The sequence below is a fragment of the Notamacropus eugenii genome, chromosome 3 (assembly GCF_028372415.1).
Source record: "Notamacropus eugenii isolate mMacEug1 chromosome 3, mMacEug1.pri_v2, whole genome shotgun sequence".
In the NCBI taxonomy this organism is placed as follows: Eukaryota; Metazoa; Chordata; class Mammalia; order Diprotodontia; family Macropodidae; genus Notamacropus; species Notamacropus eugenii.
Window position 1 is genome coordinate 441179824 of NC_092874.1, and position 14630 is coordinate 441194453.

Sequence of the window (14630 nt, forward strand, 5' to 3'; positions counted from 1 at the left end):
CAAGCTTAGGTTTTCCTGACTCCCAATCCAAGGCTCTAACCCTCACTCCCCACCTGCCTCTTTTTGCAGGACATTCCTGTCCTACTGAGGCTGACATCACAGAGGACAACCATGACTCCTCAAAAAGGAATTTTGATGCCTTCATTAGAGACAGAATATACCGATAATAAAAAACTATTAGGTCAAAGAGATTTTAAGGTTACAAAGTACTTTATCTCATGTGAGCTTCACAGCAGCCCTATGAAATAGGTACCATAGGGACATATCTATAGGACCACAGGAGGAAACAGAGATTTGTAGCAGACCTGACTCAGGCTAACATTTAATGAGATGGAATGTTATGTGATGGAAAGGGAGCTGGATCTGGAATCATTAGAAATGGCACTAGATTGGTGACAACGGGCAAGTCATTGAACTTCCCTGTGCTTCAGTTTCCTCACCTGAAAAATGGAATAATAATCCTCCTCCTCCCTACCTACCACAGGATTGTTGTGAACCTTAAAGACCCATGTAAGTGTCTGCTATTACTACCAGGTTCTTGGGATGAGTCGAGGGTCACTGGAGGGATACACAGTGGGCATAAGTAGGCCTCAGCATAAGGTGGATGATGACTTGTGGTCAAGAAGTGGTATAAGTGGTCGGGGGGAGGCAGGGCAGCCATAGAGAGAGGATGAGACATAACTCATATCCAGAAGATGTTAATAGACCTGGAGGCAGGCATTCAAAGCATCTGACACATCCTCTGGAGAAGACATAGAGGAGACTGCAGAGGGTGAAAAGGCTGGGATGGGATGTAATTTGAAACCCTGGAAGGAACATGGATGTTAATTGGGCCACAGATCTCTTCAAGTATTACGTTAATATACTATAAGAGACAAAGGCCAGTAATGAGGCAGGAAGATGAGTCTAATGGTTCTGCCTCATCTATCTGTTGCTCAGGGGAAGGAGGAAGGAATTGAATGACGGAAGGAGGTAGAAAGAGGGACCCTGATACACAAGAAAGAGCACTGAACTTGAAGTTATCAGGTTCAAATCCCAGCTCTGCCACTTAAACCTCTGTGACCCTGGGACTGACACTTTATCTCTGAGCCTCAGTTCCCTCATCTGTAAAATGAGGGGACTGGACTAAATAAGAGAGGGTTGGACTAAAACCTCTAGTTCCAGCCCTAAATCTATGATCCAAGGACAGGTATTTGGGGATGAATATGGTGGGACAGTAGATGTCCCACCTCAGACTTGAGGAGATTCAGTTCAGTATTGAGTTGAATATTTTGAATGAATGATTATTGAATGAATATTCATATTCATGTAAATAAGAAATTTCTGCCATGTGCCAGGTACTATGACTACAATAACAAAGGTTGTGCCCTTAAAGAGCTTACGTGGGGTGGACCACACACGTAGAGAGAAGTAAATATAAACTGTCTACAAACTGAATACAAAGGAGGGGAGGGTGAAGGGTGAGGCCTAACATGGGAACACTGGGAAAGGCCCCTTGCAGGAGGAGGTGGCATGTGAACTGAGCTTAGAAGAGAGCCCAAACCAAAAAACATGGCTCTCTCTTTCACGCAAATTCTCCCCTGGACCAGTAGAAAGGAGCAAAACCAGAAGAACCTAAAGACAAAAAACCAAAGCAAACCAAAAATCTCAAACTGAGTTTTCCAATAAAAACTCAGTTGTAGACTAAGAGATACAAACACAGACTAATCCTTTCAAGTCTGTCGCATCAGTTGGTGCCAAGTGCTCAGTCAATGCTCAAGGTCCACATTAAAAAACTAATGAAAACCACGAGCTGAGCAGCCCTCTGGGAAAGCCCTTATAAAAGTGTTTTAAACATGTAATTTTCATCTGATAGTCAGGCGTTTCAAACGGGACTCACTCATTAGCTCTGACACATCTAATGTGGCAAACAATTCCACGGCCTATAAAACGACACAATTAAGGAGTCCAACAGCCCAGGAGGCCTGCGAGGGGGAGATGCCCAAATCTCCTTAGCAGGTGTGCTAGGGAATGAGAAATGAAAGCGTCTAACTTTCTTGTCTTGTGAATCCAAGGGCCTAGTTTCTGTTTGTACCTGGTGGCTGCTTTAATTTTCAAAAGCAAGATATTCATGCCCCAACAGGGACTGTTCAACCAAATTTCACCAAACAGAAGGTAATGATGATGACTCCAGAACATTCTGACCAGGATTCTGGACACAGAGTTCTCAGTGAGGGAACTCCAAGGTAAGTATGAACGTGCTCACAGGTGAACCACAAACCTTCTGCCCTAGGGAATAAACATGCTTTCAAGTCTAGCTTCACCCTCTGGAACATCAAAACTAAATGCACCGGGTGACCTCTCTGACTACTAAAGCAGCCCACTAGAGGCAAGAGGACTGGACCTGGGATTCGGGAGACCTGGGTCCGAATTCTGTCTCTGACATTTCCATGTCTGTGGGTAAGTCATGCTACTACTGGGATGGTTTGCTTCCTCATCAGTAAAATGGGCATGATACTATATTAATGACCCCACAGGACTATTGTTGGTTATTAGTGTAAACACATTTGTATAAATGTTTCTAACCCACCTCTCAGCTTCTTCTGCCAATTCATTTCATTGAAGAGGTCTTCAGATCTCAAGAAAAAGTCATTTATTTTACTCCCCTGCTCATCCCTCTCGGTGGTGTAATATATCCGTAGTTTGGACTCCTTGGTAAGGAATTCACATATACTGGGCACAGGGAAGACTATTTGCTCCATTGTACGATCTAACCTGACAATCTGGAAGAGATGCATGAGATCAAATGATTAACTTGGTATCATAAGAAGGCATTTGTCAAGCACTCCTTTATTTCTAACCTTGGATTAAGTGCTATGGAAGGCAGAGAGAAAGGATCCTAATGCTTAAAGGGTTTAATACCTAAGGCCATTCTGAGTCCTAGAAGGGTTGAAATAAAGATATTTCTGGATAATCCATAAGATTATTATTATATAAATCTCAAACCTTCAGACTTGATAACTAGTATTTTATCCTGATTTAATTTAAGAGGTTCCTTTTGCATTCATATTCAAATGAGCCTGATAAACCAAAAGTTCAAGAGGCATAATACCTGAAGTCAAAGAATCCTAGAAGCTCAGAGATGAAAGGCACTTTAGCACTATGGAGTTCAAATTATATCTGAATCACAGATGCTCCTCCAGACTCCATTTGAAGACTGCAAGTGATGGAGAACTCACTATGTTCCAAAGGAGTTTATTCCATTTTTGGAAAGTATTGATAACTAGGATATTTTCTTTATATTAAGTCAAAAATCTGATCCTGCAACTTCCACTCACAGTTCTTTCCTAGAACACAAACCAAGGAAATCTAATTGCCTTTAGATATTTGAAGACAGTTATAACTTCCTGCCACCCGACCAAATCTTTTCTAGGCTAAAAAGCTCCACTTCCTTATCCATCATTGTTTCTAGTCTTTTCACCATCCTAGGCGCCTACAACCAGACATTCTTCATCAATGTCCTTCCTAAAATGTGAGGGGCAGAACAGTCTAACCAGGAGAAAGTGCCAAGGGATTGTCATCAGGCCAACAACTCTGTGCCAGGCCCTGTGCAGGGTGCTGGGGATACAAAGAAAAAAAGGAAATAATCCTGCCCTCAGGGAGCTCGCATTCACCTCCTTTGTGGAAACCTCACCAAGGATCAAATTCTTTCAGAGAGAAATAGAGCATTTATTAAGTGCTTACTGTGTGCCATGGACTGGGCTTAATGCTGGTGATACAAATACAAGCAACCAAAACCATCCCTGCCCTCAGAGAGGTTATGACCTAAAATAGGCTGAGGGGTAGAAAGGAGCAATATATAAAGGGAAGACAGAAAGGGAGGTTGGGATACACCAAAGGAGGTGCAGTATGGCGGTAGTCAACCTGGGCAAGATAATAGCAGAAACTCACTTAGGAGAGCCCAGGTGGTTCTACAATCAGAGTCCAAGGATACCTTGTAATACCTTATGGATTTCATGTGTGAAATATCACATGGATAATTTATGTAATATTCCTAGCTCTGATCCTTAATACTAGATCAACCACTGTAGTTTAAAATGTATTTTCAAATTCAAGCACATATACTTAGAAGTCAGAAGAACACAATGAACAAAATGCCTGCCCATTTTGACTCTCTATAATAATGCATTTCTTCAACTGGGGTTTCTGTGACAGAGTGGTTCAGTGGCAAGAGTACATGCATCTTGGGCGAGTCCTTTTTCTTGTTAGGGTCTTGGCATTTTCATCTCTGAAAGGAAGGGGCTGGGCAGGATGATCTGTCTCTAAGGTCCTTTCGAACTCAAACAGCTGAGGACTCTATTGTGTTCCAGAGGATTAGGCCCAATGAAGACAGCTTCCAGGCACAGGCTCATATGATCATCATTCTAAAGATAATTTAACAGCCATTTAACACAGGATTGATTTGACCAGTCAACATGGCTACAAGGGACTGGTGAGTCAACAGAATTAGTCAATTTGAGAAGATGGCCCAGAGATTTAAAATATCACCTAAGGATATTTTTGACATTGGCTTTGACCATTGGCTGGTTCAATATTTGCTCCAACAGTGAGAGGGTATTTTTTCTAAGTTCTCTGGTTCTCTTCTCTCATGCTCAAAGACTGACTAATAATTCTTTGACTTGATAGGGAAGCAGTTGGCTTTTAAAAGACCCCTGAGATGAATGGTACAGTGAGGGGAAGACCACATGGCCAAGATTCAGAAGACCTGGGTTTGATTCCTATTAACAAGTTGTCTGACTCTGACTTTAGTTTCCTCATCTATAAAAAATAAAGGGAGGGACCATCTGATCTCTAGATCTCTTTCTAGCACAATCTATGGTTTAACAATGAATGGATTTTCAGGTTTCTCTGAAGGAATGCCTCTGAAATTAAAGGTTCCTCCTTTAATTAAAACCACTTTGAGCTCACTATCCTTTTTTTTTTTTTTAAATTTACCTCAATTTGTGCTGTGTGTTTGGCATAGAATTCTAGAGCTTCATCTCCTTCTACTTGACCTCCGGGTTTCAACATGTTCTGAAGTTCTTTGTTATGCCGAGCCAACTGGAATACAAGAATGGGGGTGAGGGGAAGGAACAGGAAAGACCCAATTTCTCTTTATAACAAGAACACACATACTCATTTCAAATCTTGGTATGAAGAATACATAATAACCAGCAAATTTGTTAGCAGGAGGGCAAAGGTGATGGGAGACTTGTTATATTCCAAGTAGGTGCTATGTACACAAAGTTTATTTTGGGAATCAATCAGAACAGAGTACAGAACACTTTTGCCCACACTGAGGCCTGCTTTGCCCTGGTCTTATTTCGCCAGGCAGAGGAGAGAATTTTCAGCACAATCTCTTGGATTTTCTTCTAATCTAAACATTTTGAAAGCTCCCTTGGATGGCTAGATGCTGGTAAACAAGGAGGTGGGGGAGAAATGGTGTTAAAGAAATGCCATTTTATAATGGTGGTGACACCGTCTGGCTCCCTGAGGGATACCCATATTTTCAATTCCATTTAAAAAGCAGAATACTGATTATCTGTTATTCACCTCCAGCAATATGCAAAAAAAAAAATTCCCACTGTAAATATTCCTATCACTTAAGGGGCTGGCAGCAGCCTGCACAATGCCGTTATCTTATATACTAGGAACAACAAGTAGTGCCAATACCTAGGGATAACAAGTCTAATTGGATTACTCAGGTGAAAGGGAAGGGAAAAGTAATCATCCAACAGGCACACTTGTGGGTGATGCTCACCAGAGATGGAGAAAGTGCTTCAGAACAAAACACAGATATGCCAACACTTGGGAAGGCTGTCTTAAAATCAAAACAAACCTGGGAGCACAGCTGGGAAATTGACCTCCTTGTTGCTGAGGCATAGAGTACTATATACTACTAAAACCTCTGCAGAGTCAAAAGTCTGAAGGCCAAGGAGCTCCAAAGACAAACAATTAGAGTTTATTTCTTTAGATAATTAAGAAATGATCACTTCAGTACTTTTATAAAACCTTTCAACTCTCAAGCTAAAAGATCACTGAGAATAAAGGGGAAAAGGAGGCCTCTTGGTGTTAAATGTCTTTAAGAAGGGGATGCCATACTACAGTTGAAAAGGGGAAGGAGAATTCTAAATCTCAGAAGTCAGCAAGTTTAGTCAACTTGCAACTTGCTAAAATGGATTCAAAGGACAGGCTCCCAGCAATACAGTGAAGCAAAACAGGGCCTCTTCACAGCCATTTTAATGGAGAGTTGCCCTTGCAAACAAGAAATGCACATGATCCATCCTACCTGATGGGCTAAAATGTAGATGTTGTGGCCCACGTTCCTGGGAGATGCAGCAACATCCTCACCATTTTCTCCATCTTCAAATTCCACTTCACCTTGCATGTATGCTTTCTTAATGACTTCCACCTACAGGTCAGGGCAAAGAAATCAAATTTCTGCTTAGAGGAAATGTGGACCTACCTCACATTGACTATAATGGTAAGTAGACCTTTTGCTACGGTCCGTATTTTAGTCAATTCAATTCAACAAACATTGTCAATCAAATAGCTCCATTTTCAGATGTTCTAGGGGAAAATAAAGTAAATGTCCATTTTCTCCAGCATGTTAAAAAATAGATGTTTTGGTTAAATGAATATGTCACAGGTGTAGTCTTCATGTTCAAATAACTGGAACACAACACAACTAAAACAAAAACTATGCTGAATTATTAATCTTTAATGATTCAGAAGACAGAAGTGCCCTGGTGTCACCACTGTAAGAAAATAATTTCTCTACCCAAACACAGAAGACTGGATATAGAGCATGGAGAATGGGCTGAATTTCTACTGGTCTCAGGACACAGCCTGGGAACCAATTTTTTAAAAATAAATTCACATTATCAACTTGTTTATTAGTTAACTCTGTTTTTCAGTTGTAGTTAGGAGAACATACCCCCAAGGGTTATAAATACTTGAGTCGTCTGGTTACCTGAGTTCTAGATAACTGAGAGTTTAATACAAGGGCCAGATATTCCTTATCTACTATATTCTAGGGACTGGCACTCTCCAACCACAAGGGGGCAACTGGCAACCAGGGGCTCACATACCATACTTTCCACTACGGCATTTTCCTTTCATGATATAACAAATTGGGCGACAACTGCTAGAAGTTCATATGGATGTTCTTTTGGCCCAATGGGAGGCAGGGGTGGGGCAGGCTCCTCTTCTTAAGATGACAAATCTTGTGCTCTGTGCCTTGCCCCATCCCCTCCATCTTGCCATGATAATAGCATTTATATAAATCTCAAGAGCACTTCCTTCAGAGGGTTTATGACATTACACTCTGACCTTAGAGAGCTGGGAGTGATATGGACAGTGGTGGGATATAACTAAAAAAACTGAGCCACACTTTCCAAGATACGGTTTGGTAAGCATGAAGAATAAAGTTCGGGGATGTTGTCATTGGTGTCTTATCAATGTAGACGCAGACGACTTGAGTTTATATCCTGACTCTGCTACTTACTACCTATGTAATCTTGGACATGTCCTTCACTCCTCTGTGGCCTTAGTTTCTTTGTAATTAAATGAGCAGGCTGGCCTAGAGGACACCTCGGAGGTATCTTTCATCTCTGAACCTATTATCTTAGTTTCCGTTTGTAGTTTATTAAGAGATTAGGGCAGGGTTGGGGTGGCAGAAGGCATGTGCAGGTCAGTGAAGATCCAAATCAAAATTCTGTCCTCAACTCAATCCACTGTTCTCTCTGTTGCTAGCCTTACAGTTTCCTACATTAACTCCAAATCTGGGTGAGACCTTTTTTCTCCTTAGAAATCATAGCAAGTAGTTTGCATCACTCCTCAAAATATACCTGTGAACCACGTTCTCTCTATATTAAAGATAACTTATTACTGGCACCAGAGAACTGATGGAGATCACCTCCAATTATATAAACAGTCTGGTATCAGGAGGCTGGAATTTTCAGCACTGTGCAAGGATACGACTACATGTAGTCACAGGCCTAGCTAAGGAAATAGGGAATTATAAAGAAAATGCTTTTAGAGTAGGACTTCCTGAAGAGGACCTAAAGAGAGGTGGCAGACTGCCATCACTACAATGAGAGAGTTTATATTCTTTGCCCAAGACAGTGGACTAAAATATTTCCTCATTTATTTTTTGTGTATGATTCTGATGGCTTCCCTGAAAGTCCAAGGATTTGGATATTTCCACTTAACCTCTTAATGGTATCTTTCCTTAATCAAATTCAAATTCAACACTTACTAAGTGCCTAGGATGTACAAAGCACTGTGCTATAGTAGATACAAAGACTGATGAGACAGAATTTGCAATTAGAAGGGAAGATGAGACACATACACAAATAGATATCATGCCAAATGGAACTATGATGAATGTTTGAGAGAGGAAGAAAGTGCTATGAGACCTCAAAGGAAGGGTCATGTCTGGTTTGGGGATGAGGGGAATCACAGAAGGCTTCATGGAGAAGGGGAGATTGGAATTGGATCTTAAATGATGTGTAGGACCTTTCAAGGTAAAGATTATCCAAAGGGACATTAAGAAGCCTGAATGGGCATGAACAAGCTGTTCTGGGGAACAAGCTTCTCCAGACAGGAGAGCGTAAGGATATCAGCAGAGAAATGTATGATCATGAAAAGATGGGTGCTAAGAACAATTGATGAACTGGGAGTAGGTGCTACTGGTATCCATGCAATGTTATGAATCCTAGAGAAAGTCCCTCAGCATACTGGGTGGTCCACCAGAAAAACACTTCCATGGACACACAGGACAGGCCAGCATGAACAGGTTGCCATCTGCATCATTGGAGGCAGTGCCTATGGATGAGATTTCAGCTCAATCCAAACACTGGAATAAGGCTCTCAGCAGACAGGGAAATGAGCAAAGGTGCAGAGATGGGGAAATGCAAAGCACGTTGAGGTGACAGTGAGTAGACCACCACCAGGGGTTTAAAGGATGAGTGAAGTCAATAGGTAGTATGTGTAGCTCAAGAATAACATGAGCAACGCTTACCAGTTCCTTTGGTCTCATGTTGTACAATATCCTTTCAGCATTTTCACTGTCGTGCCTGCTTTCCATGATGGCCAGGAGCAGTTTAGATGCATTGTTCTAGTTGAAGAAAAAGAAAGAAAATAGGTCAATGGCAGCAGAAAAGGCCACCCTTGGATTTGCATCCCAGGTAAATGGACAGGCATGACACTTTTTTTATCACTCCCCTGAGATGATGCCATGGGCTGAACTTTCTACTACAGGGTTGACCTCTGGGTAAAGATGCTATTCCCCCAGGTTCACATGACTTCTAGTTCACAGGAACACAAGGAGAGCACATACAGGTCAGAACTTTGGGGCCTCATTTCTCACTACCCTGATGTAAGAGTTCCATCTAAGAAGATAATTTTAAAAGTGGATGTGAAGATTACATATCCCTGCTACCACACACTGGGGCACACCACGTATGGAGAACTCCAGCATACCCTTTCCTGTGGGAGCGCTCTCAAGATAGTCCACAAACATTATTCACTTCCTTAAAGCGTTGTCATTAACTCTTCCCGGACCGCCATGCCTGCAGCACCATCCATCCCACAGCATTCCCAGAGGGCTCAAATTTGACAGTGCTTCAAGCCCTATGTAAATAGCTATCATTCTCATTTGTTAATAATCACTAATATTCTGATGATCATCCTACAGTCAGTATCAGCAGGGGAAAGGAGCAGCAGCTGAATCAAGTTTTCCAGTGGCTTTAAAACCATTATTTGCCCACATACTAGATTTCTTATGCCTTGGCCTAATTTCAGAGCCTGGTCCTGCACTAATTTTCATAACTGGTTTTAGCCTCTTAGAATACAGGACCAAAAGCTGTTCTAGTTCAGCAAAAAGTCATTCAAGTTAAACCAATCTGCTATCTTGACAAATGTGACTTTTCTCTTTTGGGGCGGGGGGGGGGGGGAAGGGGGGGGAGAATGTCCCCAGTGTTCTTTAATAAGTAAATTTACTTTGTTATAAGCAAAACCCACTGAAACCTGGCTGGTGGTGCTTTGAATCCTCAATTAATTTTAACTACTAGCAGTTCACACTGCTGATAAATGGCAAACTGGAAGCTGAAGAGTAATAACCTGCTGCTTAATTCAGGCTCATTTTTTTTAATACAATTTGTCTAATTAGGAAGACCAAAAAGCAAAAAGAAAAGTCATTCTAAAATTATATTTTAAAAATTGTCAACTACTTCTTCCAATTATTCTTTTTTAAACACTGAAGGAGAAACAGGCAGGACCTTACCACTCCTAAGGAGTTATCTCAGTGTCAAACCCTTTACTAATGACCTGTCTTTCCTGTGACATATGTCTACGAGACAGGCAGGCCCGTTTCTCTGCTGTGTGTTTCACATGAGTTTCAGAGCTGCTCAAGATAATTAAAAAGTCCTGGGAACCAATGAGGGGAAAACAGGAACAAATTACAACATGCCCTGCATATGGACAAGAATTAAATAGGAAATGTGCCCAAGGAGGATTTTTTTTTAATCCCTAAGATTAAAAAAAAAAACGTCCATTATAAACATCAAGTTGATTTGCAGGTTCGGTTCTTAGAGACACAAAGACATCGCTGGAACACTTCCCCTTTCCTCAGAAAGTCTGACGAGCTACTCAGTATAATATAGAGTCCACTGCTCCTTTCTTAGATACCTAAGAGGTGAGGTGTTAATGCCAACCCTCTAGAGGCATGCCCTCAGCTCACTGGGATCACTTTGCTATATTAGGTGACCAAAATGTTGCTTATAGTCTAAGATCTGCCATTAGTGAAAGCCATTTGTGGCAACTCTAGTGAAGTTGCTTCACAGACCCAAAGGCACATTCCTGGTTATTGTGCTATGACTGCCATGATTTAAGACAACATTTACTAAACACCCACTGTGTGCTCAGGTTTCTGTAAAGTGTTAAAAAAAAAAAAAAAATCCAGATGATTCAGAGCATGTCTTTGCTAACCTGAAGAACCTGCCTCCTCCCCATCCCCCAATAGCCTGATGTAGATTACCCCTCCACTGACCAAGCAAGGGGAAAAATATCAGATACCATCACAAGAATGGAATTTCCATTGTTTTAGATTGATGCTCTCAGAAGCAATGTTTTTGGTTCTGGAATGACATGTAAAATGGGTGTTCTGCTTTACACGGTGAGGCCACATCATGGCACTAAGCAAGGGGTCCAGGAAGAAGATCTTTATGCAGAAGAGAGGGATGGAAATGTTGCATTTTACTGAGAACTCCCATTTTGGTCTCTAATTTAATTCATCCATTTGTTTTCATGGGAGATGACTTCCTTAGTTGAGGCAGAACACAGCATCTTCCCAGCCCTCTCTCTTTAACTGTGCAATTATAACTTGCCTTCAGCTCCAATACAAGATCCATCCTCTTCTTTCCCAAAGGGTTGATGTCATTCAGGATTAAAGCTGTGATTATATCAATGCCATTGGATTCATGAGTAGCTATGCAGTTCTGAGAACACAAGCACACAAAAAGATTATAAATCGAATATAAAAAAGTCAACAAACTTAACTGCTATTTTGACACAATGTTTATTACCACCCCTAACCAAAATGGACAGTCATCATTCCCCCTCCGCCAATAATGTTTCTGGGGGGAGAGTTGCAAATTTTCCGTGAGAAAGTGGTAAAAAAAAAATAAGACAGATGAAAATCTCTAGTTTCAGAATTAACAGTAAACAGTTAAATGATGTACAAAGGAGTCTCAGGAAAGTCCCTTAGTGCTGTAACGATAGAATGGTCATGTCCAACTTCAACAGTTCAGAAAATATTCTTTGTTACTGAAACTGGATTATTGGTCCTTCTCTTTCTTCTACACCTCACCCCCAAAGTATGCTTTAATCTCTCATGAGAACTCGCTTTTCATATATGATAGTTTCTCTTGCTGTTTGTCATTCATTCTTGAAGAGGACCATGACATCAGGGAGGTGATGCCATGACAAGCAAGTGAATTAGATTTAAGTGAGGCAGGGCTGTGCAGAGATACCAGCCTCGTTTCTCTAGAGCCATCTGGGTCCAGTGGTCAGATATGGATCAGAATTGGAGATGGCCCAGGATGCAGTGGGGGATCTTGACCTTTTCAAGCTAAGGTCTTTAACAGGTCTCAGTCTGACTGAGGCAGCCTAGTTTCTCTTAGAGTCTGAAGGAGGTACCAAACATAAACATAAGCCTGCTTTCCAATGACAATATAACATGATTAATAATCTGCTACCAAAAGACTGCTTTCATCCCCTTAGGTAGGCTTTTGCTCTGTTCTGTGCTGTAGAAATGTAATTCTGAAATGACAGTAAAATTCCCTTGGTAGTAGACACATCTCCTTCCTGATCCCAAACCTATACCACTCTGTTTTACTGCATGTTCATTTTAAGTATGTCTCAAAAAGTACTCAGGAATGGAAACCCTTTTTAAACTTTTCCCTTCATTTTCACATTTAATAAAATATACTCTCAAACATAGCAATGAGTGGTTTGGCCTTTGAGTGTTTCCACCCATGTAACTCCATGGAATTCAACTCCCTACTCCATTCCATGTCCAGATTTTCGATTGAGTTTTCGTTTGGCCACTGAGTAGAATTCTTTATAAAAACTTTTTCCTCTTTCCTTTGTGACGGTAATACGGCTATTGTGGCTAGAATCTTGTTAGTCTCTCAAAGAGACCTGAATACTCAGCACAGGGCAGAATCATACAGATTCCTAAGTCTTAAATGGTGCATAACACAGTGAGTTACTACCAGGAAAAGAGCATACTGGGAAAAATGATCAAGGATCCTAACCTAAATTCCATCTTGATACAGAATTCTGCCATGATCTCTGCCTCAGTTCATTTCAAACTGCAGTAATCTTATCCTTTTCAGAATTTTGATAGTACTTTAGTTTATACCATACAACTTCACAGATGACCAGAAGTAATAAGAACAACTGTGTTAAGGGACTGTGTTAAATGTTTTGTAATCATTATCTCTGTTGATTCTTACAACACTGGGAGACAGGTGCTGTTATGATCCTCATTTTATAGATGAGGAAACTGAGGCAGTGGTTAAGTGATTTGCTCAGGGTCCCCCACACTTGAACACGGTTCTTCCTGATTTCAGGTAGACGCTTTATCCACTGTGCCACCCAGCTGCTTCTGAACTCATTCTATTTCATGGGTTTATAAGCACCTCCTAACTCTTCTATGGGATCTGCAGCATCTTTGGGGAGAGGCCACCTTCTGATAGCAATACCACCAATCATAGGACTAGGCCCAGCACAGTTACTTTGAGATCACTGGTACATTGTAAGTTGTTCTGATTTGAATAGCACTTATTTTTACTTACACTTAGGTAAAGGGTCCTTATACTAGCAAAGAGTAGGAAAATTTTTACCAAGTACACTGAGTAAGTTTCCACAGCCTCAGGCTGTCAAAATTTCCAGGAGCAATAGGTCACTGATAATATTTCTCAATTCCTGGAAAAAGGCAGGTTACTCCTCAAGCCAAAAGAGAGATGCCTGTTGGAGTTCTTGCTTGGCCTCTGGAGCAACGTCTGACTCAGTATTAATGCTGCCATTCCTGATTCAAGATGGCCTCATTTTTCTTCTGAGGACAAACACTAGATTACCTGGTTTTCATGGCAAGGTCCCTGACAGTATTCAGTCAGACTTTCCAGGGTCTGGTTGATGAGTGCGACATTCTTCTCATTTATATACAGACCAAGAAGTCCAAGTCCTCCAGTTGTGCTCCCACAAATGCAATCCAGAAACTGCAGCGTCTCACACACCAAGTTGTAGTTGGTCTTATTGTTTTGACAACGAAGGAAGTTCTGGAATTGGATGTTTTCAGTGGAATAGAGAGAGGTGGGGCAAAGGAGGGGGAGAAGAAAGTGGAGACAGGGTATTAAAAAGTTATTATGGTGCCATCTCATTAGGCTCTCTGATATGGTGGTATTCTAGTTGGGACAATCAACCATTCTGAACAATGACTCAGCATGGCGCTAAACAGAGGCCTCCAATAAGTGGCCTATTACGGGTAGTGGCTGTTATGTAATATGAATAGCTTTCAGAAGAGACACTGTTCTCTCAGATGAGGGGGAGAGTAACCTCTCTGGGAGCATTCACTTCACACCCCTACCGCCTCCTTGCATTATCTCATTTCCCAGCCCACTTCTTACCCTCTTGCTTCTGCACCGACACAAACACACACGCTTGCGCGCGTGCACGCACGCGCACACACACACACACACACACACACACACACACACACACACACACACAGAGGATCTACTGATCAAGCTCAGAGGGAGGTGGATTTGATGAGCCAAGTGATGATATAAGCTTAGCTGCTAAGTGACTATTAAGGTCCACTCCCCTTCTAGGGAAGCAGCCCAGGCTCAGTGCTACCCCACACTTACAGAAAAAGCCCAGGAATCTGGCTCCATCTTCTCCTGCTCATGGGAGGTCAGAAAGTGTTGAATTGGGGCAAATTTCCTAGGCTGTGGCTACATGGGAGGCAAGGATCTCCATGTGAGGGGTCTGCTGGCAGACTGTGAATCCCTTCTCAAAATACTGTTGTTGTTGTTGTTGTTTTT

The 14630-nt window shown here is 41.6% G+C and overlaps 1 protein-coding gene across 5 annotated transcripts in view; it reads right to left on the bottom strand.

Annotated features, from left to right (window-relative positions):
- The window catches only part of ITPR1 (inositol 1,4,5-trisphosphate receptor type 1), a 384526-nt gene that overhangs the window by 69881 nt on the left and 300015 nt on the right, over positions 1–14630 (bottom strand). For all 5 annotated transcript variants that reach the window (XM_072598619.1, XM_072598616.1, XM_072598617.1 and 2 more), the window contains 6 exons: positions 13665–13865; positions 11409–11519; positions 9044–9139; positions 6308–6430; positions 4975–5079; positions 2570–2762 (listed from right to left, as the gene is read on the bottom strand). In XM_072598619.1, the coding sequence (XP_072454720.1) occupies positions 2570–2762; positions 4975–5079; positions 6308–6430; positions 9044–9139; positions 11409–11519; positions 13665–13865 (829 nt within the window). The remainder of the gene's footprint in view (positions 1–2569; positions 2763–4974; positions 5080–6307; positions 6431–9043; positions 9140–11408; positions 11520–13664; positions 13866–14630) is intronic.